Raw genomic sequence first — 25,594 nt, forward strand, 5'->3', positions numbered from 1 at the left:
CTAGTGAAAGTTACTGACGTGACACTTGACGTCATCTAAGCTCAGGACCGTCGTCTGGTCGTTGTTGTTGTTGTGCTTGTGCTTCTTATTGGAGCAGCGACACAACCTGTACTTTATCACCTGAGGAGATTAAAAAAAACAGTCTCAATGAAGCCAGTAAGAACATAGAGACAAAAGGTCTCCCACACACAATGTTTTACATTTTATGTATTCAGTTACAGTTTAATTAACCACCTTAAACATTCAGTGAGTTGCATTTCCCACCATGATGAATAAATACTAAAAAACATGAGGAATACGACTATAAAATGGCACATGGGCATTTTGTAGCTCCCTTAAAACTGCTTCAACACCAACATTCACACAAAATTACAGTTTATTACAAGGAATGTTCTCTGTAAACACTTTCTCACCTCATAAAGGTAGTCAAATATCTCAAGAATGGTCAGTATGCTCGCCCCAATAAATAGACCCATCTGACCACCGATATCACCTGGAATATGAGAATATTGAGAGTTGACAATCACCTACAATAAAAACAGAAACATCTACAGTGTGTAATGGAAACAAAGCCGTACCTAAAAGTCCAGCCACTTCATAGGCTTTCTTCTGTTCAATGGTTTCATAGTTGAGAGCCTCAAAGAAAATGTCTAAAACCAGGATATTCTCCCTGTGGAGACAAAACAAAGAGGTGAAGACTCAGAAGGAAAAAACAAAACAAAACACACGACAGTAAACCTGATCAGCCTGCGCACAGTAAAGAGAATACATCTGAGTTACCTTTTTAGACAGAAATCTGTTCATTTTGCTCTTATTTCTGAATGTTTGATAATCGATAATGTCTCCTGCTTGAGTAGATGAAACACCAGTCGACAAAACTGGTTAAAAAAAATGTATTCTCAATTTAAATCTATGAATCTAAAATCTCTTTGTGGGGTAAATAAATCCTCTATGTGGGACAGACCCTGCTTCTTCTGTGGACTAACTGTCTCTATGTCTGAAACATGAATATGAAATCTAAACTCAAGCAACAAGTTTGAAGATGAAAGAAGGTGAAGCAGCTATCCTGTTGCATTAGGGGAAGTGGTGCAAAAGTGCATTTACTTCATTTAAATACACATACTGAATAATAATGGCAAGCGATTTGATGGATTGTTTCTCTGAAAAAGACAACAAGTCACACTGTTTTCAGATTTGATGAATCAAGAGAAAGAATATCTGTTACAATCGTGGAGTGTTTTCCACTCCTTTATGTCACACAGAAATCTATTTTTTACTCCACTACATTTATCTCTTAAGTTGTTATTTTGCAGATTCAGATTAGCGAAACAAATGCTATCAACAACACTGAGTGTGATATATAATCATAAACACGAACGTATTATGTGTTATTATCATGTATGTGTAGAAATATTCATTTTTAGAAAAGTTTGGTCAGCTGTAACATTAAAGTATTTAATCTGAACATAGACTTTGTTCTGAAATTGTGTATGTTTATTTTTTTTAAACCAAATTTTGAATGCACTGCTGCGCATTTCTTCAAACTCTAACTGTGGGAAGTTTAGGACATAAAGCTATTTCAGCCTCTGCTACTTCATTTCTGCCCCTTTTTAAAGGAAAAAATGTCTCCTGTTACCCTCTTAATATTACTAATATCAACACTAAGCGAGCAACATGAAGTTTCTCTTCATAACTTTTCAAGCGCAATAACAAGTTATCTTGATAACTTTTAATGTGCAGTTCTACACACCATGTGTTTTACAATGTGGTGACAGTTCTGCATCATGCCATACCTGCACACGTGGAAGGTGTACATAGTCCACTATTACGTTTATCTTTATTTCACTTCTGTATTTCTTGTCTTGATGTGCTTCATTCTTATCTGGCTGCTGTAAGGTGTGAATATCCCTGATCAGGAATTAATAAAGTTGTCTTATCTAAATCTTTTCAAACAGATTCACAAACTGGATAGGATATGAACAGATATGAATGGCGGCGTGCATGGATGCAGTGGCCCCTTCAGGAGACAGCGACAGTGAACGTTTAGTGACTTATTACAGACGTGCATTCCGCAAAACTTGCTGGTTGAATAATCCTGAAGAAACGCTCTCTCGTCTTGCCTGTACTACTGTGTATGTACAGCAAAATGACAATAAACCTGATTTGATTTGATTTTGATATGAAAATAATAAGAGAGAACAATAATTATTGTGCAACAAAAAACAAAAATACATAAATTGAGAGTAAACTTTTCCATCCATTATCTATACACTGCTTAATCCTCACTAGGGTTGCAGGGGGCCTGAAGTCTATCCCAGCTGATTTAGGGTGAAGGCAGGGGACACCCTGGACAGGTCACCAGTCTATCACAGGGCTGCACACATAAAAAACAAGCACACTCACATTCACACCTACGGATAATTTAGAATCACCAATTAACCTCAACACGTTTTTGGACTTGTGGGAGAACCCCCGCTGCATGGGGAGAACATGCAAACTCCACGCAGAAAGATCCTCACTGGGACGCGAACCGGCGACCTTCTTGCTGCGAGGCAACAGTGCTAACCACCAAGCCACCCTGCACCTAGAGTAAACTTTTGACAAACGAAATATCAGTTCAGTCTCATCAGTCAGTACTGCACTGCTGAATCACTCCAGTTGTCATACAAAGAGACACAGATCATCTGTTTGCACGATTAAAGGCCACAAATCAGTCGTTGTGCTGAGCAGTCTGTTTTAGTTCTCCAGCTGAGAAGCTCCTTATTAAGCTGCAAACCTAAAACCATTTATAACTTAACCAATTAGTCATTCAGCACATCTCCTTTATTACTGATTAATCATTTAAGTTATTTTTCAAGAAAAAATTCCAAACATGAACAGCACTGCGTCGTGGTTGTGGGTTTTCTGTCTTTTCTCTTATGTGACTGTTGGTGGACAAAATAAGACATCTGTGGACATCTCATTAGGTTTTTGAAAATTCTGTTGTTTTGTGGGGGGGATTTTCTGACATCTTTTGGGACAATCAGTTATTAATCATCAAGAAAATAATAAATGAATATTGCAATAATTCTAATTTGCAGACTTGGAAATTTCCTGCACAATCCACCCAAACATATACCAGATACTTACTTAATATACTGCTCAGATTTGTTGTATTTCTTTGCTAGATATTTGGCAGAGGCCTTGCTGGGGATCTTGACAAAGGACAGCTCTTTGCTGTATCTGGTCATGTTGCACGGCGTCTCACACACACAGAAATCATTGTCTCTTTCCACCAGGAAATCTGGAGAGAAAAAACCCAGAGCACAGCTTGACCTTTGGATCAGTGACTTAAAGACGTCATGGGCTGATGTGTGTCTTGTGCTGTCGTGACATAAATCTGTGGGGACCTGCCTTCCTTTTGGGAACAAAAGGCAAGTTCTCATCATAAAATTCATTAAATTTAATAATCAAGACTTGGTTTGAGGTCAGAGTAAGGTCAGATGACGTCAGTGGGAAAGGAATGTAAGCTACTGTAGTGTCCTTTGAAGTGATGGAAACACAGCTGTGCGTCTATGTGTTGTTTAAAGATTCAGACGTGGATGAAGCCTCTTTCTTACCGAGAGCTGGGTCAGCACATTCTTTGTACAGCTCGGGGGTGCAGTAGGGTGCATCGCCTGCAGCAGCAACACACATGCACATCAATTAATTTTCCTTTTTTTTTTCCTCCACTCTTTGAAGTGCCTTCAGTAATTTCTGTGCTGCAGCGTGATTGATGTAACTCTGATACAACACGGAGAAAGAGCGCGGTCCTACCAGGCATGTGCACCATGCGGCAGTTGCAGTTGTCCACCAGATAGCGCGTTTCACAGTCAATGCGACAGGCTGTGATGCTGTAACTATCAAAGAAGTCTGAATTCATGGGCGTCACCTTGCAGTCTCCCCATGGTGGAGGGAGATATATGAGCTGCAACAACACATCACCAGTATTGTTAGCAGTGTTTTTAATCCAAGCCAAACATGAGAAATAACGATTGTGCAAACTGAAAATGAGGCCAATGTGATCTTTTTTTTAAAATTGTGAGAAGGTTTAAATGACAAATAAAGCGAATGAAGAACAATAAACAGGCTGCTGCCATCTGTACAGGAATAAATCATCAGGAAAAACAAGAACAAAACAATAAAACCACATTGAGTCTCACTCTAGAGCTGCATGAATCGACAAGAGATTTAAGATGACGCGACTTTAAATTATGATTCATAACAACATGAATCTGACTTTCATTGTTTTGGGCATCATTGCTATCACTAATAAAGAGCTACTGCTGCATCCTGTAAACACTGAAACATCCTTAAAAATAAGTCAGAAGGGGCAACAAACACAAGCAAACAGAGTGATTTTGAACAAACTCGAGGTTAACCAGGTTTCTGTGGAGAGTAAAAGGAAAATAAAATTACATAACTATAATAGAATAGAATAGAATAGAATAGAATAGAATAAAACTTTGTTGATTCCTTCGGTGCGAACCTTACAGACCAACTTCTTGATTCAACTTTGACCTACTGAGCTGTGACTGGTATATTGAACTTAGCGACTAAAATTTGTCGGTAAAAAAAACCTGTTTCTGATTCTTCAAATGGCTGATTTCATTCAATCAATAGCCCCAAATCCCAAAATATGTCATTTGTGTTTATTTAAAACACAGAAAATCTGTAAATCCTCAACACTGAGCTGAAACTAAGCCTATTCATGGAGTTCTGCTTGTAAAATTGGCTAAAGCCAACATTTTGAGCATCATAGACAATAAAAAAATAATTAAGTGATAGAAATGTACTGGTAACCAAACAGTTTTTGTCCTTTTTAAGCACAACTCTTTGATTCCAGCTCCTCAGATGTGTGGATACGTTTCTGTTTTTAGTCAATAGTACATTGATCATTTCTGGGTTTGGGACCACTGGAGGGATTATGTAATATTGTTTGTCTGTAATGACTTTGGTGGATTTAATGTTGTCGTAATGGATAAAACTGATGCACAAAAGTAAGAAAAAGAAGCTCCAGTTGTTATAAGCCAGAATTATGGTATACACATGCAACAGTTTGTACCCTCTGTTCCTGACAGGAAACAAATGTCTGGAACCCGGGTGCCACTCCGAACCCGAGCTGGTCAATGAAGGACGGCTCATCCTGACTGTGGATCTGAACTTTGACTCCAGCTTCGAATGAAGTTTCATCTGCAGTGAGACAAAGCCAAAGAGTGTGGGATCACTAATGAATCCAGACAGAGTTTTATACTCTGAGGTATCAACGCCCACATGACTGCACACACTGTTAAAGTGTGACAGATAACCTCATCTGCCTGGTGATCGATGCTCCTCTCACCTGTTTCTCCCCAGACTGGCAGATATTCATCCTGCTGAATGTCCAGCATGAGCTCCAGTCCATTACCCATACCTCCCTTGGTGGTGATGAGGGGAGGACGTCCATCACCGCCGGCATTAAAGGTGTAACATTTCCCATAGCGAGTAAAGACCTGGATGACACATAAGAGAGATTTCTTTCTTATTAAATTGTATATTTTCTAAAAAACCTGCAAGAGTTAAGAGAGTTTTGTTAGAGGTTATTCCATCTTAAATCACCAGGGGCCTTCTGCTTGACCATCTTGGATTTGCTTGAAACTTTTTTCATCATAAACTTTAGATAGGTTTATGCCTATAACATGGAGTGCAAATATAAAAAATATAGCTCATAAAAAATGTATATATATATTTTTTAGTTATATTTGTATACAGATTAGTTATATCTGGAGAACTTTGAAACTCCAGAACTCAGATCCAGTTAGATCAGACTACCTAGCAGTATTTTTGTTTTTGTGGAACAACTGGTCATATGTACTTAATTAGTTATGAAATGTAAAAAAAAATCTTTTCATTTTTGTAATCAGGTATTTTGTATTAACACGGCTTCTTCTTCTTCATCATCTTCTTCGTATTGTGATATGGTTTGGAAAATAGCCCTAGCTGACCTTTGCATTATCATTGTTTTTGGTAATGTGTGCTTACCCACACCCACAATCAGAGAAAATTTGATCTAGTTGTCCAAAATCGCAGATTGAGAATCAACGACATAAGAAGAAAAAAATATAAAAAATGTCAGGCTTTTCTTTCTAAAAGTTCTGCAGACAATGTCGTCCAAACATATCCTCGAATTTCAATGTGCGGAAAAACGTGTTGAAAGTGGGTCGACAGGCAACTTAAAAAAAAATTAAAAATACAATTATCTCAAATCAGAGATGGTCGAGCTGAAATTTTTTGAAAAAAATGATGATATGAGATGGACTGATCCTTGGAGGATCTAACAAGGCTTTCCCACTAGGGGTCAGTGTTTGACTCAGTTTCTGATCCATGTGTGCATATTAACATGTGTATGTAACAGAGATAGTATGAGAGAGACGGAGAGGAGAGGGAAATGTGTGAGAGAAAGAGGAGCGAGAAGCAGAGTGGAAGAGAAACAGGGAGAAAGGAGGTATTCCCGTGGGTGTGTGAGTTACACAATCAACCCAGAGAGGTGATGGAGACTGGCAGACTGGTGATTTAACATTCCCTCGCATGCTCTTTATGGCACTTATAATGGACCTGATGTTGCCATGGAGACCAAGCATCCCAGCCAGGAAGAATGCCGCCTTAATTTTCAAGGAAAGCCGAGACACAGATGTTAGATTGAACCTCTGTGAGATATCAGCAGAGGCCCGTGCGACATGTTTGAACGGCGTGGTGATGAAAAGACAGAAACGTCACAATATTGAGCTTTCTTTGGCAAACGGTTAATCTTGCATTTGAGTGTTTGGTGTTGCATGAGTCACATAACCCATGCAGGGAGGAAAAAGGGAGAGAGTGGGAGAGCAGGGAGCAACAGAGGGCAGGGATGCAAAGTGAAAGAGACAGAGAGAGAGAGAGAGAGAGAGAGAAGAGTTTGGCTGCTAACGCTCGGAGCTGGCTATTGTTCAGCATTATGGCACAGAATGACATATCTATGATTAGAAAGAACAAACCAACCAAGTAATTGTCGAGAAAGAGTTTGGATCTTGCCAAGGGCAGTTTAAACATTTAGGCCATCTATCATGTAAAGTCAGCGAGGGACTGCTGCTGGTTGCAGAAGCAGACATCAATCAAAGTGGGGAAAACACTCAGTGCTAAAAAAAAGAAGAAGAAAAAAACAGGCCACAAATAATACGTGGGCACATTTAGACTCATGCATTTATGTTTTCTTTCATGTGCTGCAGGCTGGAATTTTTAAAATAGCGTAAGAATAATAGTGGCAAACCTAAAGGGAATGTTTCCTAAAGAGTTTGTTTGTTAAAACCCCGTCACACCTTTCTGACTGGGAGTAATGGGACGGCAGGTGCCAAACCATTTCTGTAACTTTTCAAAATCAAAGCTCCAGCATTCCCGTTTCCACCCGCCTCACAGTACGATCGGCCAGCTGAGCAGAAGTGAGATCTAAACAACCGAGGGCAATGGTCTGAACGCCTTCCACGAGAGACTGTCTCAAAATGTGCACCATCAACCTCATATTTACTCTCATCACAGGCAGCCCTCACCCCCGCCGGGTCCTTCAATACAAACAAAAAAATACAGTTTTCAATTCTAGAGCAGATCCCAAAGTTTGTGGAGACACAGTCATCAAATTTGAATCCAAACAAGGGAGTGTGTGCGACCCTGATGGAAAAAAGTGGAGCTCATGTCCACAAAATATAAACAAAGATGAAAAAGTTGTGAGTCAATAAGAAGTTTGTGTGTCATAGTATTTATTTCTTTGTAATTATCACGTAGACTTAAAAATAGAGTTGAGCTGATACTGCTGAATGCTGCATAGCTTGTGGGAAAACTAAAGGGTAGAACTGTGTGATAAAGTGTTAATCAACATAAATTTATTCAGTCAAAAAAATCAATTTTTTTAAAACAGTTTTAACAATAACTTCCTGTTGCTTTACAGATTTTATTACATATGTTTTTTTTAAATACAAGTAATAATTAGCAACATTATAGAAAAAAGTTCAACCTTAAACAAAGAGGCCAAAACTGTAAATAATGTACACATCAAATCAATAACTATTTTTTTCTTCTTCTTCTTCTTCTTTTTTTTTTTTAAACATTTGACCCTAGAATTACACTTTATAATTATTATTTATTTATTCTACTGTGCTTGGATCAGCAAAGAAACAAAACAATACATTATTTTACAGACGACTGCTATTTGAGGGAAAATGTCGTTTACGGATTGAAAAATATTTTTGGCCGTTTTGTTAAATTACAGATAACATCCAAGAAAATCACAGAAAAAAGTATGAATTTACTTCATTTTTTTTTCTTTAACAGATTTTCTTTTACACTGTGCGTTTGAGGTTTACTGTGTTCTGACATAGAAAACTAATGCTTTGAAGTGTTTATTGGATTTAATGGCAATCCTTGCAATAATTACTGAGATATTTAACTAAAATCAATGACAAAAAAATGAAAGGTCCACCAAACTTGACAGGATGATGAACATCTGCACAAAATTTCATGGCAATTCTTTAAACAGCTGTCAGAATATTTCAGTGTGGATCAAAGTGGCGAACTGACTGGCATGCCAGAGAAATGCTTATTGATCACAGAGTCTATGAACCTCGATGGCTCATTGAACATCTGTAAGAGCAGAAAGGCTCTGCCCTTTTCTTCACAAATGAAAGCATAAATGTGTCAGATTATACAGTGGCTGCACTTCATAAATAAATCAATAACGACATAAATGTTGAATTCATGTGTGTGACAGGTGCATGATGTTAGCCGGCAGCTTGATCGATACGCAGATGTAAGAGGATGTCAGCTAACACTCGTTCTCCTCCTCATGTTGAACAGCTGATGTCACAGAGTGGTAAGTGCTACGGTGGCAAGAATGAAAACACAAAACATGTATAATGCACAAAGCCTGCGCAACATGCATACTGCAGCTGCTAGTTATGAGAAATGAATAAATTATTGTGCATGCATGCAGGTTTAGTGCAGCAGAAATCATATGGAACGTGACGGACTGTAACTGTTACAGTAAATACAGAGAGAAACTCTTCCTTTATTTAGGACACATGTGTCGCTTGATTTATTTATTTATTATACACCATTTTGCCACCTACTTATTTAGAGGTATTTCACACAGTAAATCAATCCTTTCCCACAGACTTTAATACATTACTTAGTGACAGCAACTTACACGGACTATAATCTTCAGAGCTGTGTGATCAATAAAACTGTCACTCACATACAATTTCCCATGTATTGAAAAGCACTCAACAGAGCTCTGCTGTAATTAATCATTATGCCCATAATTATGCATATCTGTTTCTATAACCGCATCAAATTTTGAAAGAATCTCTAAATCACAAATCCATGCACTTTGCCATCCATTTAGTGAGGTCTTAATACAGTCTTGCAATCTGTGAGCAGCTGAGAGATGTCTCAGCAGGCTAAGTTCAATCCATTAGTGCTCCGTTGTTTTATGGGGATGTTTTCAAAGACTTTAAAGCCATCTCGGTAAAGTGCAAACACTTTCACTGTTATTATGCTGTATGCTTAAACAGCCACCACTGGGAAAATGCTATTTGAATGCAGCAGCGAGCAGACAGCAGCCCACAGTGACCGGCACTAAAAAACACATCCCCAGTTATGGCATCCCATTGTGCATCTTTCATAACTCAGGATTGTAATCTGACGAGGATTTCAGCTGACCTGGAAAATCTGGGAGATTTCACACTATACCGCTTTCCTTCATACGTGAATAAACTTATAAAATAAATAAAAGGACTCATATTAATAAGAGAGTGAGAGGCTGCAGTCATGCTAGTGGCTCTGTCAGGCTGTACTCTGCGGGTACAGAGGTGCCTCCAGCTAAATGCTAATGTCACAATGCTAACCCACTTACAATGCCAATGCCAAGATGTTGTTGTTTAGCATAATGTTTGCAATATTTTACCATCCTAATTTAGCATGTTAGCATGCTGAGCTATGCTAATTAGTGATAAGCACAAAGTGCATCAGAGGCTGATGAGATTAATTCTGCACATTTTTGGTTATAATAATGAACAACTGAACAAACTAATGGCAATAGAAAGTGTAAAACACAGTGAATTTAAAGATTTACAGGGACATCAGTAAGTGCTGTGCTCCTGTGTCAACTGTTCTATTGTTTCATGCTAAATATAGATATTTTCATGTTGCTTCCAGTAAAATGCAAAATTTACTTTCGCTGTGAACGTCACAGTAAAGAATAATGAAAAAAAAAATTGTTTATTAATTTATTTTAATGGCTGGCAGCAACAGATGCCAACAAAAAAAGTAACATTTTAAAATAGTTATTCAAACAAAGTGCAACAACAACACATTTACAGACATTTGTGTCCTAAGTTTGAATACAAAGTATACAACAATATAAAAGCAAGACCATTTACATTAAATTACAAAGACAAATAATGTATCAATAGTGTGGCCGTTTATATAAAAAACAGCACATTTAATTACAGATAATTATGTTAATTTTGCAAAAAATTGTATGTAAATTAAGAAAGCATTAAAAAAGAATAACACACTACATTCTCATGAAATAATAATTTGGCATTATTGGCACAACACTTAACATAACTGTTGGGTTATTAATTTACAAATAACATCTGTCATTTCACAGACTTTTCGATGCAACTTCCAGAAAACAACTGTACAATTTGAGTCATTTCTAATAAAACTATTTTTTTTTACAGTGTTCACCACTAGTTTGTTTGTTGGTAGCAAAGCAATATTACAGAAAGAGGAGTGTGTTTAGATTTCACCCAACAAAACATCATCCTCCTGATCTAACAATGTGGGTGAGGGAGGTAAACAGTTCTTTACAGCTCTGTTTCACACTGTATTTGCTTTACTTTTAAAAAAAACACTCTGTGCAAAATGTCATGGCAATCCCTTCAATATCAGTATTAGATATTTCACTCAGGACCCCACAGCATGCAGGCATGATTATTCAACTGTGTGTTAAAAAAAAACCAAAGGAAAATAGCAAAGCTACGTGCCGCTAAAAAGTGATGCTTCCGGAGAAGGTGATTGATTGCAGTTTACACTCTCAACGATGGGTGATCTTAAAGTCTGATCACTCAAGTAAGCCACACAAAGGTTGAAATAATTCAAGAATAGAAGCATGGCACACACTCTCCCCCTCCTCTCTTTGAGGTTCTGAATGAATAGCTGACTCACCACGCTAATAACCAGTCTTAGGTGGAACAGCGAGCCACTCCAAAGAGAAAATAAAGTATAGTCAGGGGATTGAAAGCCAGAGGCATGTTGGGGTTTGTGTGTGTACTTGTATCATTATGATGCCCAGAATATGGAATCAGACCTTGAGTCACTGGCTGCCAAGATAAAGAAGTAAAGAAGAGAAGCAAACAAGAAAAGGTAGAGAAGAACTGCAGGGCTCCTCTGGGGGAGTAAAGATAACTGAGAAGAAACATTTTTTTTTCCTAATTAGAGAGACATGACCGAAGACTGTCCTGCACTACAGAGAAATCCAGCAGCAAGGACATCTGCTATCTTTGTACCTGCAGTTTCAGAATGATCCGAAAAGTTAAAACCTACACACATCGTACTTATCCTCACTAGTTTGTCTTGTATTTTTAGCAAAGCGGATATCAAAGCCCTTGGGAGGATCCGTCTGCTCCATCCACACCGACTGAAATATCTAAACACTGGTTTGAAATTTAATACAGACGTTTATGGTGCCCAGAGTATGAATCCTATTGACAATCCAATGACTGTTAATCTAGAACCAGCATCTGAATTTTAATAATCTCTTGTTTGACAAACTAATATTATTTCCATCAGCCTCAGTGCTACTGTAATGCATATCAGGGCTGAGCAATGCAGTGGAAAAAGCTGTCAAGGTGCAGTATTTCATTTCATTTTCAAAGATTTTTCTTTAAATCGTGACAAGGAGATTTATTTTTTTTATATACATAGCCATCTTACATTGAATTCAACCACTTTACTGAGGTCAACAGGTAACAATTTACTTTCTGAGTGTCTATTTCGGACCAGGCGTAACCCGACAAAGACCCCGCAACCTCTACCAGGGGAGGCCTCTTTTAAGAAACAGATCACAAACACATACTTTTCTTTTTAAACATCAGCCAGGCAGTAGCTCCCTGAGTTCCTTTAGTGAAATGCTAACTGCAGCATGCTAAAATGAGCATAATGACAGCAATCTGTTGATGTTCAGCCTATTATGTTCACATCTTTGTTTAGTTTGTTAGTGTGTTAACATTTGCCAAATAGTGACAAACAGCTGAGGCTGATGGTAATACATCAAAATATCAAACAAACTGAAAGACTGATTATAATCCATCCTGAAGGGAACTTCTGTATCGAATTCATAGAAATCCATCCAATCCATCTGCTGGTCATTCATGACATTTACCGCAGAATCATAAACGTGAACCTCATGTTGGTGCCTGGAGAAAAGTCATTAAGATTCATCCACTGGGGACGGCATATGAAAATTTAATGCCAATTCATATACATGACCACGCGGCAGGCAAACTCTGCAGTTTTTAGTAGGTGTAATCAAACAAGAGAAATTATTATTTTGAGGAATTAGCTGTATCAGGCTTCGTCTACACAGACAAACATAATTGTCTTTTCATGGGATTTGGTGACAATAAGAATCCAATTCATCCTTTGAATATGTATTATCCACAAAAGTATCAACCTTTCTTTCTGGATGTCAGAATCAAAATATTTAGTAAGAACTGATCGTGTAAATCAGAATCATCGTGTCCAGTGCACTGACTGCTGGGGAACTGTTGCAGGCTGCAGAGCACGGTTGTGTCGTGATCACTGAATCACATTAGACGATGAGTCCTCCTGACGTTAGCGACAACAAGAGGAGAAATCAGGGGATGGAAGCTGTTAAACTTTTCCATTACTTGACGAAAATGAGCGTTTATCAGAAATCAGTTTAAATGTCAAAATTTAATATTTCGAGAAAACGATCATCAGTCTCTCTCCCACTTTACCACCTTTACAGATGAAATATCATAAAACCTCCTCCACTGTTGTGAGGGGAATTTTTTATCTATCATATTTGGGATTTTAACCGCCAGCTCCCACACAATAACAATGTTTCCTTCCTCGCTACGTTTCCTTCCTCTCTGGTTTGAATCGCTCGTTCGTGGTTCCCTTGCGTCTCCTGAGCTATGATGTTCTTTCCCCTGTGGACTCAACTCCATCTCCTGCCGCACTTCCCCACCCACTCCTGCTTCATTTGATGAATATTTCACAGGCCAGTAGAGACAGTCCTCCTCCTCTCTCATCCTATTCCCAGACACCGTCCGGCTCTCAGTACCTATCACCTTCAGAGACGATAGCATCATAGCGCCGGGTAAAGGGGCACCTCGGGAGATTGCAGGAGACCGGGCAGCATATCATTTGAAGAAAAATGGAAGTGTGTATTCACTTAAGTTATGTGCCTTAGAGTGCTGCTCCGATCTGAAAATCAGGACTGTGCTGACCGTAGCACTATCACAGCATGAAAGAGTGAATTTGAGATAAGACTTAAATCGGACAGACGTTATAAAACAAAATCACAACATTCAGCAAGTGAGGAGAAATGAAGGGGGTCTGAAAGGTTGTGATTCTGTCTGGTGGAAGCAAAAAAAAAAAAAAAACAATCCAGAAATACTCAGGTACATGTAAAAGTCCTGCATTTAAAATACTAAATGTACTCGTGTAGGCTTATATTATAGTGGTAGTATTAGTACTGACAAATGAACAGTGCTGCAATGATTAGTCAATCAGTTTGACACATGATTAATAACAATGATTTTGATGATCATTTCATAATTTTAGTAATTTTTGTTTCGCAAAAAGGCCAAACAGTCTCAGGATCCAGCTTGTTAAAGAATGTGATGCTTTAGTAAAGCTCAGGGGACACGTTACAGGTGACTAAAGTAAAATTTTACCTCACAGACATCACCACGAAATTTCCCCAGTTGATTACATACAATAACGCAATTGCTTTTTGTATGTAACATGTATGTTTAAATGTGCAAATGAGGTAAGATATATCTAAAACTGAACTACCAGGACACAAATCTGAACATTAGATGAAGCCGGCTTCGGCATTTGTGCTTAATTTTGTTGATTAGATTAAAAGGTTTTTACAGACGGCACTTTGGATATCTTTTTTTCATCTCTCCATAAACCTGAAAAATTGCCAACAGCCTGAAAAACTCCTTCTCTGCCATGTTTTAGCGAGTAAAATGTTCTATAAATCAGGCTATAAATGATATATGAACACACTGCTCTGTAGAAAACTTATAGAACAACAACAATATACAATATAGAAGGAATAGGAATAAAACTGAAAAGTTTAGTGAATGTAACCACCACTAAAATGGAGAGTTCTGGCTCAGAGTTAGAAAAAAATATGCATTTTAAGAAAGTGGCAAGTAAAGACATGTATTATAACTAAAATGTACAGATACAAATAGAAAAAGTAGAGTGAAATAAACACCTACAGCATTTTGGATATTTTCTTTGGAACAGACTGAAGAATATGTTACGGAGCAAAATAACCCCAAATCTCAAAACTGAACGGTGCAAAAAAGCAATAACAAAAAAAAACATGTTTTTGCTTGTAGCATCTTAATCCTTGTTGGGTTTTAGACAAAACCATTTATTTTAAGTTGTCACCAGAACTCTGGAAAAATGTGAAGGACATCTTTTCCATACTTTCTAACATTTTACAGACAAAACAATTTTCAAGAAATTGAAAAATGATTAGCGGATTATATGATGCATAAGCAGCAGTTCACTGTTGTAGCTAATCCATGAGTTTTACCTTCTGTAGGTACGTTGAAGTGGTTTAGACCAGAAGGTCCCAACTAACGGGTTGAGTCACTCCAAAGAGCTCCTATATAAATTTGTATTCAACTTTTGTTTAAAAAATACCTTTTGTGTTTTATATATTATATTTCTATGTACAAGATTGAGGGCAGGACAGTGGGGTGGTGGTTAGTACTGTGGTTTGAATCTTGGCCTGAGATCTTTCTGCTTGGAGTTGTTCTCCTCGTGCAGTGTGGGTTCTCTCCAGGTTCTCCGGCATCCTCCCACAGTCCAAAAACATGTTGAGGTTAATTGGTGATTCTAAACTGTCCGTAAGTGTGAATGTGAGTGTGCTTGGTTGTCTGTCTCTAAGTGTAGCCCTGTGATAGACTGGTGACCTGTCCAGGGTGTCCCCTGCCTTCACCCTAAGTCAGCTGGGATAGACTCCAGCCCCCCAATGACCCTAGTGAGGATTACGCGGTGTATAGATAATGGATGGATGGATGGATGGACAAAAGTAAATAATTTTACCTCTGTAGGCTTCATAAGAGATCACAAGTTAAAAGGTTTGGGGTCATCAGTTTAGTCTTTAACAATACACTGTGTATTAAAAATTAATCATTTAAATACATGGAGTGAAGTATTTTCTCCATCAATGTACTGGAGTTGTAGCATGAATTAACACTCAAGTAAAGCAGCTAAAAATTTTGTACCTGAGTAAATACAAAGCAGGTGTCCTCCTCTTAAACACTGGTAAAGTTATCTGGAAAATAAATAATCAATGCTATATATATATAAAGTTAGAAGAGAGGTTTGCTGCTCACACTGTGAGGATGACAACAGCCCTGGAAGTGTAACATACCATCAACAAGGCCATAAGTTACAACACATGGGCTTTTAGAAGTCTGGTTCCAGGTTGTAAAATGTGAATATCTGCTGTTGTTTTTTCTCAGTTTTATGTTCTTGTAAATTGAATACATGTAAGTTTAACAAAAATCTGAACATCCAGAGGTGTCACCTTTGACTCTGGCAAACTGTGACGGACATTTTATAAACAACATGAATAATTAATAAATCAACACAATAATAGGCAGATTAATTGACATTTAAAATAATGAAATAATCTAAGAAAATGGCACCAGCTTTTCATTATCATTTTGATAGATGTGACACAGTGGGATCCAAATCAGTGGAGAATTAAAGAGACACCCTTCCTGAGAAAAACACAAGAGAATCACAACAAAACAACAGAAACGGCTGATCAAGCGGAGACAGCAGAGCCGGCAGGCTACTGTCTGTCTCCGAGGACAACTAATTGTTGTTTTAACACAATCCATGGTCTCTGTGGTTGATGGACTCGCAGTGGCGCGACGCGCTGAGGAAATAATGCCCTGAAGGAAGACTCCCTGCGTTTCCTCCCACCTACACTCACAAACATAAAGGTTCTAACTGGGACTAAAAATGGTTCTTAGCAGTGATGCCACAGAGGAACCACTTTTAGTTTCACAAAGACTCAGATGGTCTTTAAAGAACCCCCAAAGGTGCTTCAAAGAACCATCAAAAAATGGTTAGTTTAGAGCACAAACACATTCTTTAAGGAACCATTTTCAAAACAGATCTTTCAGTTCTTTTTACACCCACTTTGTTGTATTTTGACGTGACAATTGTTTAGATTTTGCACAATTTTTCAATCATGATAGATTACATTTGTTGGGTTCTGGATTGTTGATCAGACAGAACAGCTTACTAAACGAGACCAGTTTGAGATACTAGAAATTCTGAGGAGCATTTCTCACTGTTTTCTGGTGTTTTATAGACCAAATAATGAATCGATAATGAAAACAACTGCTTGTTTCAGCTTCATTTCTATGCTATTAGCTGCCATCAAACCAAACAATAAAAATAAAGAACCTTCAGTGCTTTAAAGAACCACAAGTACATGAAGAGCCATTCTTTAAACAAGGAGTTTCATCAACTGGTCATGGCACTTGAAAGAACAAGAGAGCCTTCTAGAGAACCATTTAAGAACCATTATTTTTCTGAGAGTATGTCTACTGTGGACTGAAATGAAGAGAGGGAGAGATTTTTGTTGAAAGGCTACTTTAAATAACTGCTGAAAAATGATACTTTCAAATTCCTGCAGTGCACACGGTTCCTGGTGAATAATGGAAATGGTCTTGTGAATTTGGATGGGAGACATAAATGTCTTAGAATTGCCGGTTCACATTCATTCAGAGCTGTTCAATTTTATGTAGGAGCGCTTGCAGTTAGCAGACATCCTCTTTCTTTCCCCCAAGAGAGCAAAGAGGAGCCGAGCGAGATGGTAAAAAGCTGATTAGAGGACTCTGGTATTCGCTACTATCTAGTTATGTGATATACAGCTTGTTTTTTATTTTATTTTTTACAATATTTATAAATTAAAAATCTATATGGCAGTCTGGCACTACTTTCAAATCATGACATGTAGCAATAATTTCAGCGCTTGTCAAACCCTCCACCTTCTCTCCCCAGCCCATTGTGCCAAACCTCGATGCAGCAGATCCACATGGGATGTTCAAACCTCCTCTGCCTGCCTTTTCCCTGCATGTCTCAATCATCATCGTCGCCTACAAATCTCCTGCCGGCCCCGCTTGTGCCAGCCATGTGCAGAGCCCACGCTCGCTCTCTGCTTCGAGAGAAATGCCAGGCAGGCGGAGAGGCCATCGCAGCAGCGGCGGTAACAGCAGCAGCAGCTCGCCGCGATGTATCTCCAGCGTGCACCGCCCTCTCGTCATGCACAGCTGAGTAAACATCGAGGGGTAAACAGCCCGAGGCCGAGTCAGAGGTGCAGAGGCCTTACTACAGCTGAGGGCATTCTAAGCGGCTGACAGCAGGGTTAACTAGGATTAAATCATCATGTGTCAAGTGTAACTGCACTGTCTATATATCTCAGTCATATACATTAAAATACGAGTACAATGTGAGGTAATATGTGCAAAATACAGCACTAGTGGAGTGTGAAATTGAGAGACTTAATAATACCAAATGAAGAAGGAAAATGAGACGAGATAACATGAAAAAATGAGCCCGAACAGGAAAATACACGAGGAGCACCAGTGAGGTGATAATGGACATGAAGTCTGAACATGAAATTGAGGACATGCAGGATTTACAATGCAGTAATTAGTGTAACTCCTGTGTGAGGGGCTGAAAAAAGAAATTCTAATAAACTGGACCCGTTACTGTGGCAGCATGTTCTGGAGTGTGACATCCTGAGGAAATAAAGTTCTCCTCAGCCTCCCTGAGCTTTCCTTTGGGCTGCAGTAGAGTTTCCTTTACAACAACAGAGAGAGAAGAGGCCATTTTTACGGTGGCTGGTTTCCTTAACAGTTTTCCTCGCTTTTGCCCTAAAGGACATCAAGTTTGGGTAATGTAGCCTGGGTGGTGCACTCCAACTCTTAACCAGAGCAACTGCAAAGTGAATTTACAGTTATATGATTCTCTTGGGTAATTCAGGTGTATTTTAACATGTCGTATTTCCCATAAAGTTAGCCATTGTGACTCTGTGGGTTATGGTATCACTAAGGCACATAACAGCATTGCAGAATTTTTTTCCCCATCCAAGCATCTATAACTGAGCAGTGTGTGGTCAAGTAGTCAAAAATTACATCTTATGTCTTTTCTTTGACCCCGATGAAAACGTAATGAGGTCAACAAAAGGTGTGAAGGAGAACAAAGGAAAAGACAACTACACTGTAAAGAAATCCAAAACTATAACATTTAAAAACTGTAGTGAGAGTGAAAATAACGGCAAACATTTGTAAAAGCTGCTTTGATGTGGACAACACTGAAAGCGTCATCCTTTAGCAGCCATCTTGGTAACGGCCCCAGGAAGTTCATTTGGACTAACAAGACTCATGTCTAATGAATGAGGAGAATCTGATAAAAAAAAAAATGGCTTAAGACTTTTGATGATGAAAATAAATTTCTTCCTCATAGATTATTCTTCTACCATGCATATGCACAGTTTCACAACATCACACTTGAGTCAGTGCAACAGCATGATTGGCTGGAAGTTTCCTAGTTCGGCTGTTACAAAGCAGATGATTGGCTTTTTTGGGGGGGAGTGGTGGGACCAAGGACTCTCTCGCTTACAACTCTGCTTCAATTTCTGTCTGTCTGATGTGGTAATTTTGGTATTTAAGCTGCCTGACCAAGAAACGATCGTACTTTAGTGCTTAATGTGTTACTATGGTAACGAATTTCATCACCCTTAACGACAAAGGGATGCATTTCGTAAAAATTTATATTAGATTATGCATATTTTATTTTACTATGAAGCTTGTTGGCACCAGATTTCTTATTGTGTCACATAAACACTAAGCTGGTGCCCACAATGGGTCTCAATGAATTCTACCTGAGTGGAGTCTAATAGTGGTCATTTCTGTAGAGCTTAAATTAGTCTCCAGAGTGAGATGATTGCATGTACGTCTGACTGCAGAGACCAAGACAAAAGGTTAGCTGTGAATTAGGCATTATTAGCTGTAAGAGACGGTGATGTACTTTTAGGTACGTCAGTGCGCCTGTCTGTATATGTGCAGTCCTGTGAATGTTTAAATTTGTGTGGAAGTCTCTTTGATGCATGCCTAATAATATGCAATGTGTAATAATGAGCCGTAATCACCTTCCAGCAGGATGTGGGGGAAATTCATTTTGGAGAGCCAAAAGCCTGTCAGAGAGCATTTCACCTGACACCTGACTTTGAACCCAGTAATGGCCCCAGAAGGCTCCAGAAATTACATGTTTCACTTTGCACATGCATCACAGCTTTTCTCATAATTTACACCGACTTAAATCGATGCCGTCTTCGCCTGCCTAATGAAATTGTTATCGCGCTCAAGTTAGTCTCAATTGGTTTTTTAATGTCATCCGAAGTAGACAAAATAAATCAGACCGAATCCGATTTAGTCCACGGCCACATTCCTCAGTGTGTCGCTGAGGTGCAGCGACGCTACTGTGCTCCTGTTGTGTGCTGTGAAAGCTTGACAAAACCTCACATTAAGAAAAGCTATGTATGTAATCAGACAGCTTCCAAGAAAAAGGCCATATAAATAAGTGAAACGCAGTGTGTTCCATGGTGAGACAAGGGCTGTAAGTACAGACATATGGTAATATGTCAGAGGGTAACAGGGCACATGCATACATAGATGAACAATGGAGATGTGCTGATGGATGATGCGTGACATACATGCATCTCTATTCCCTCTGGACACTCCTCGTAAAACACAGTCTAGTTGCACAATAGAGTACTCATAGATTTATTTTAGGAATGGCCCCATGATTCAATATTTGAGTGTCTGTAATGAAGCAGCTGAGCTCCTCTGGGGGTTGAGTTGGAACCAGCTTGTACAGTAGTAGTAGCCCTAGGCTGGGAGCTGGACAGCAGAAATAGTCACTGCAGCAAGGCCTGAGCTTTTGTTTAGAGGCCAATTTGATCACCAGAGACTGCATCCCAGCAGAGGAGAAGAAGGAAGCCATCACCCTCATTAATAAGAAAACATCAAAAGACAGATAGCGGCGCTGCTGGAGCACACTCTCCTGCCGGAGAAGAGCACCTTTCCGATTCTGTGCAGTTAACAAACCCCTCTTTCATCAACCTTCTCTCATTTTGCTATTCCCAAAATATCCCCCCGTGAAGGTGGGACGAACCTCAATTAATGAATGCATTCATTACAGGTACTCCTGTCACTTTCTGGTGCAGTTTAGAGGGCGGGAAAACTGTCAGGTGGGAAAAAAAGGGCCCTGCAGCTCTACCCCTGGAGTGAACCTCCTCCGTGTGACAAATTTCACACTCTGCTGAGAGAAATCCGCTGAGGCTTTAGATTTCTCAGCCTGTCACATGCTGTTGCTGAATACCAAGAGATTAATTCATTTCGCAGATAATGCATGTAAGCAACTCCAACTCCCAGACCTGCAGCGTTCACGCCGTCACTACCTGCCCAATCTCAGAGCAACAAGGGAAGATTCAAGCTGGGAGGCGAGATAACAGGCAGAACACGCACACACAAAAGGTCAACACGTCGAACAAAATATCGTATTTGTCGAGTGAAACAAGTCTAATACAATGTCAAAGTAATTTAACAACCTCGGGGCATAATTAGGTGAATGAAAAATGAATTAAATGTACAATTTCTAGGACTTTACCGCAGTTGCAGCAATCATTAAACAACATAAAACTGTATGCCCCAGCTCTTATTAGCCCTCCATCAAGTGAATAGCAGAGCCACGGGGAGTTTTATTAAAGACATCATCATGCTGTTCACAAAGGCAGAGCGGTCAAATTATATTAGAAGATAAGTTTTAAAGTCTTTGGATGAACATTTCTTCTTTTTAAAGACACAAGTTGCCTATGTCTCCATACCCTCTGGCCGGCAACTATTTCTAGTTCTATTTTGGCGAAATTGAAAGAAAATATGTTTCAGTGTGGGATTTTCAAGAGGAATGAGCCATTCCTCAGCCACTCTTTTTTGTGTTGTGCAGTGTTTCAAAGAATCGATCCTTTTTTGTTTGCCTCACGCTGCGTGAGTTTCTTTGTGTGTGTATATGTCAGGGGGAGGGGAGTTGGCGTGTTTACTGTGACAGCGGATTCGGCCTCCCTGCTGTGTCCTGTCAGAGGACAGCTGGCAATGACACAAACATCACAGGAAACACATACAACACACAGACACTGTTAAAGCCCAAAGCAAATCAGAATTACTCATTACTTGTTGCAAAGCTATATCTGCCGACATGCTTTTTAAATGCACTGTTAAATGTTTTTTTGTTATTATAAAAAGGAAATAAAGGGTTGTGGGGGAAATGCCAGCTATGCTCTTTGTATTTTCAACTGGAGAAGCGTTGGTGTTTGTGTCTGTTTGAGCAACTGGACGGCTGAGCTCTGATTTGGGCATCAGGCGAACAGAATACATAACATTACGGGCTCAATCAATCTATTAAAGTGAAGGCATTCTGTCATTCAGACTTTTAATGACCCTCATGGCTTCATTCAGACGTATCTACCACAGTGAGGGAGACAGACAATGCACTAAGGAATGCATAATGCATAGTAATGCAATAACAGACTAAATCTAAAATAATAGCAGCTCATCAAACTGTCCAAAAAACAAATAGTTTATATATTGTATTTTATCTAGTTTATTTCTGAATCCTCCGATAGGATGCCACAATGTAACAAATGATTTAACTGCAACTGATGAACTGTAAGTCTGAGTGGAGTGAAGAAAAGTACACAGTGTGACTTGCTGTTAGATCCTAATAGATCCTGTCTCCATGACAGGGATAGTTCATAATTCTAACTAATCACTGACGTTACTGCTGTTGTCCCATGTGCATAAATGTACATAACCCTCTCTTTGGAGACGCTCATATGGATTCTGCTGCTGCATGAATTAAATAAACTCAGAGGAAATAGTTGTGAACTGCTGGAAGCAACAAACTAAACCATGGGTATGTACAACGGCACACCTAGAAGTTTTAAAGAAAGTTAATGGCCTGGTTATTCCATATGCACAAATGCGTGCAGCTCTCTGCCATTGAAAGATGCTCAAGTGGATCCTGTTGCAGGTATTTAATAAACTAGAAGCAACAAACCTCAGCTCGTCTTGTGGGGACAAAAAAAAAACAAAACTTAGTGTTCATTCATTATTGCTGAGTATCATTAATAGGAGCAGCTAGTGCCGGTTTTCATGTCAGTAAAGTTATATTTTGTATTTCATGATTTCATTTCATTTTGTAGCCTACTAAATTTAAATTCTTGTGTTTTTGGAAAAATATTGGTGCTGAAATGTGAAAAACATCTTTCTGAAATCACTTTACACAAGTCAAAGCTTACTGTGTCTATTTCTGACTGTGACAGAGTGCCTTAAATGAAAACATTACTAGTAACACTGCGGGTGCGACTTTCGTGGAAAAGTGACCAGGGTGCACATTCAGACATGTCGTCAGCGTTCAATTGCTGACAGATTAACAGAATGGAGTGCATGCCTGAAAGGGGCGACGGAGACGGAGCAAAAAAAAAAAACTCTTGCTGTAGCTTTCAGGCCACACTATTCTGGTACCCATGGCATTTAAGAGTGAGCACCACATGAGCGTTTACATTATTATCTGGATGAATTTCAGCAATGAAAATGGGAATGTGCCTTTGTGTGTTGCATTAATATTTGCTGCTTGTGGAAAAAAAATAATTACATAATGTACTGTAGTTTTTTTTCTACAGCAGAATGACATCATCAACATCAGCCCCTATTTGCATAGTGCTGCTAATTAAATCAGTTGTCTGATTATTGTCTGTTAAAGCCACACCTGACGAGACTGCGGATAAGCTCAGTGATTGAGAATTCATCACCAGTTGATCAGCTCAAAAACTACTGTGCACAGTTGGCGAAATTATATCATTTTCCAAACATAACCAAGAAATAAAATTTTAAACTTTTTCTCAAAGTCAGAAGAGAAGACTATTTGCATGCTGCATTTCTATTTTAATTCAGGCCATGCATTATATATTACACAGAGAAATGTGACTCACTCAATTTGTACTAAATGCAGACCAGCAAATCAAAAATCATCAGGTTTAGGAATTGTTTGTAAAGAACTGAATAATGTTATTAGCTTGACATCATGCATCACGTGGGTAAGGTGGCATCTGAGCTCCTGAGAATTTTCACAAAAGAAGCAACCACTGCAACATAAAGTAAAGCAATTAAGTTCACTGCAAGATTGTTAATGCTGCTTTCAGGAATTCTCCTTTATTTTGTATGTATGGATATGTCGAGTTGCTCAAACGTGTTTTTAACTTTCAGAAATGTGTACATATGTTACAGTTATGTTCGACAGAGATGAGGATCAGTGGCCAGAGAGAAAACCAGGAATGAAAATAATAAAACCAGGCAGCTTACAAATTCAGGAAAACATTGCAGGTGCGAGAGGGCAAGAATGTTTTCAGGAACGGCCCAGTCAGTTGTGACTGCACCAAACAGCAACAAATAGTACTGACTTCCTGCAGCTACAGTTCTATGAGCACATAGGAAACATATGATGGAGGGTTTGTTATGTTTTCCTATATGGTGAATTTTATGTTATGAACAGCAATGTTTTAGAGAAGACTGCCACTTGACAAGGATAAGAAAGGGCATAAAGTTTAACCATTCAGCATTGTTTCTCTGAGTTTAACCAATCAAGGACAAAAACTACACAGCAGTATCTCAGGGCCACACAGAATTGTCTACCCTGGTGTAGGTGCTTTTTTCTACCCCAACAACGGCCTTGAAAGGGGTTCTACGGGGGTCCTTCTTGCAGTCGGAACACGCACGCTGCCCAAATGCAAGCCTCTACTGTGGAAAACAACATTTTAAGGGCTGCTTAAGGCCAATATACTTTTTTATGTGCTGCAGTTGAGCAGCTAATTAGCTATCTAGCCTCTAAACCAACATTAGTAGCTGTGAATTTTTTTTCCGCATGAGTGAGTGTTTATCTGGTCGCTCATTCAACGAGCCAAGGTGCAGGACAAGATGTGTGTTGTTCTTCTCTTGTGCTGTGCAGCAGCTGAGTGTGACCGTCTGCTCTGCCTGTGGTGCAACGCTGTCGTCCTGCTTTATGCAAAGATTTCTTTGCTGCAAAGAAACAAGTTCTCAATCTATGCACAGAGAACTAATGGTATTCCCCTCAAATGATATAAAAATGGCTGGCACAATTATGTAACAAGAAAATGCAAAGTGCAAATCTCTCTCTTTCCATTTTTAGATTTTTTTTTCTCTCAAAGAACACGAGATGTGATAAACATAATGATTTCAGTTGCCCAACACATCCAGCCTCATGCACATTATATATAGGACTGTTCATTTGGGCTAACAATTACATCTGCGTCGTCACATCAGTCACAAAGAAAGTCAAAATAGTTGTGACAACTGCCGGCTTAAAGCTGGAAACGTGAAAGTCGCACGAAGAAGACAGGGAGTGAAAAAAACACAGTGCAGATGTATGTGGATAAGGGTGTGAAAACTGAGTGCAGTATGAAATGGCAGAACTATCTGGCCCATTTGCAAAACATTCAGAAAGCATTTCAAATATTATTTAATACTACCAGTAAATGATCGAAGGGAGCAATTATAAACATCCCAATCTGTGACAAATGGATATGAAATTGATTTGCATCTGTAAACGATGGGCGCTTGTAAATTATTTCTCCAGATTTTCCTGTTTGCAATCTCTGTTATGGATTTCGGTTCTCTGCTTATCAGTTAGAAATGGTGGATGAATATGCTTTCAGCTCTGTTGCTTCTTTTTTCTGTTTACTACAGGGATCTGGCTCATTTTAGAAAGCCCACCAAGCTTATAGCAAGTGAATAGTGTCAGTAAAAGTTTAGGGTCAGGTCTGTACCACCTCTTAATAGGATGAGGTTTCCATGGTGACTCAAAAAAGGCATAGAAGGAGGCTAACAGTTCTTTTAGAGAGAGATTCACTGTAATCCTAAACACGTATTGTTTAAGGTTACAGCAGGAGCGCGTCTCTGTGTTTATTTGTTCATTTTCTGTAAGTAAAAATGTTTTCAAGGCAGCCTGCAAAGACTGAAAAGGCGAGAAAAACAAACACCGCAGTCATCTTCATTGTCTGGAGGTCTGAGGCGCAGCTAATGAGAGGCATCATTCAAGGCGACGGCATCTTTTTTTTTTTTTTTTTTTT

At 39.0% G+C, this 25,594-nt stretch overlaps 1 protein-coding gene across 1 annotated transcript in view; it reads right to left on the reverse strand.

Moving 5' to 3' along the window:
* LOC103358636 (acid-sensing ion channel 1-like) overlaps positions 1-25,594 on the reverse strand; it is a 55,823-nt gene continuing 30,229 nt past the window's right edge. Inside the window, exons 3-10 of the mRNA XM_008283672.1 lie at positions 5,360-5,510; positions 5,084-5,211; positions 3,796-3,946; positions 3,600-3,656; positions 3,130-3,283; positions 579-670; positions 414-493; positions 1-120 (exon numbers count right to left, since the gene is read on the reverse strand). Of these exons, the coding sequence (XP_008281894.1) occupies positions 1-120; positions 414-493; positions 579-670; positions 3,130-3,283; positions 3,600-3,656; positions 3,796-3,946; positions 5,084-5,211; positions 5,360-5,510 (933 nt within the window). The remainder of the gene's footprint in view (positions 121-413; positions 494-578; positions 671-3,129; positions 3,284-3,599; positions 3,657-3,795; positions 3,947-5,083; positions 5,212-5,359; positions 5,511-25,594) is intronic.

This window comes from Stegastes partitus, unplaced genomic scaffold, assembly GCF_000690725.1.
Source record: "Stegastes partitus isolate 25-593 unplaced genomic scaffold, Stegastes_partitus-1.0.2 Scaffold323, whole genome shotgun sequence".
In the NCBI taxonomy this organism is placed as follows: Eukaryota; Metazoa; Chordata; class Actinopteri; family Pomacentridae; genus Stegastes; species Stegastes partitus.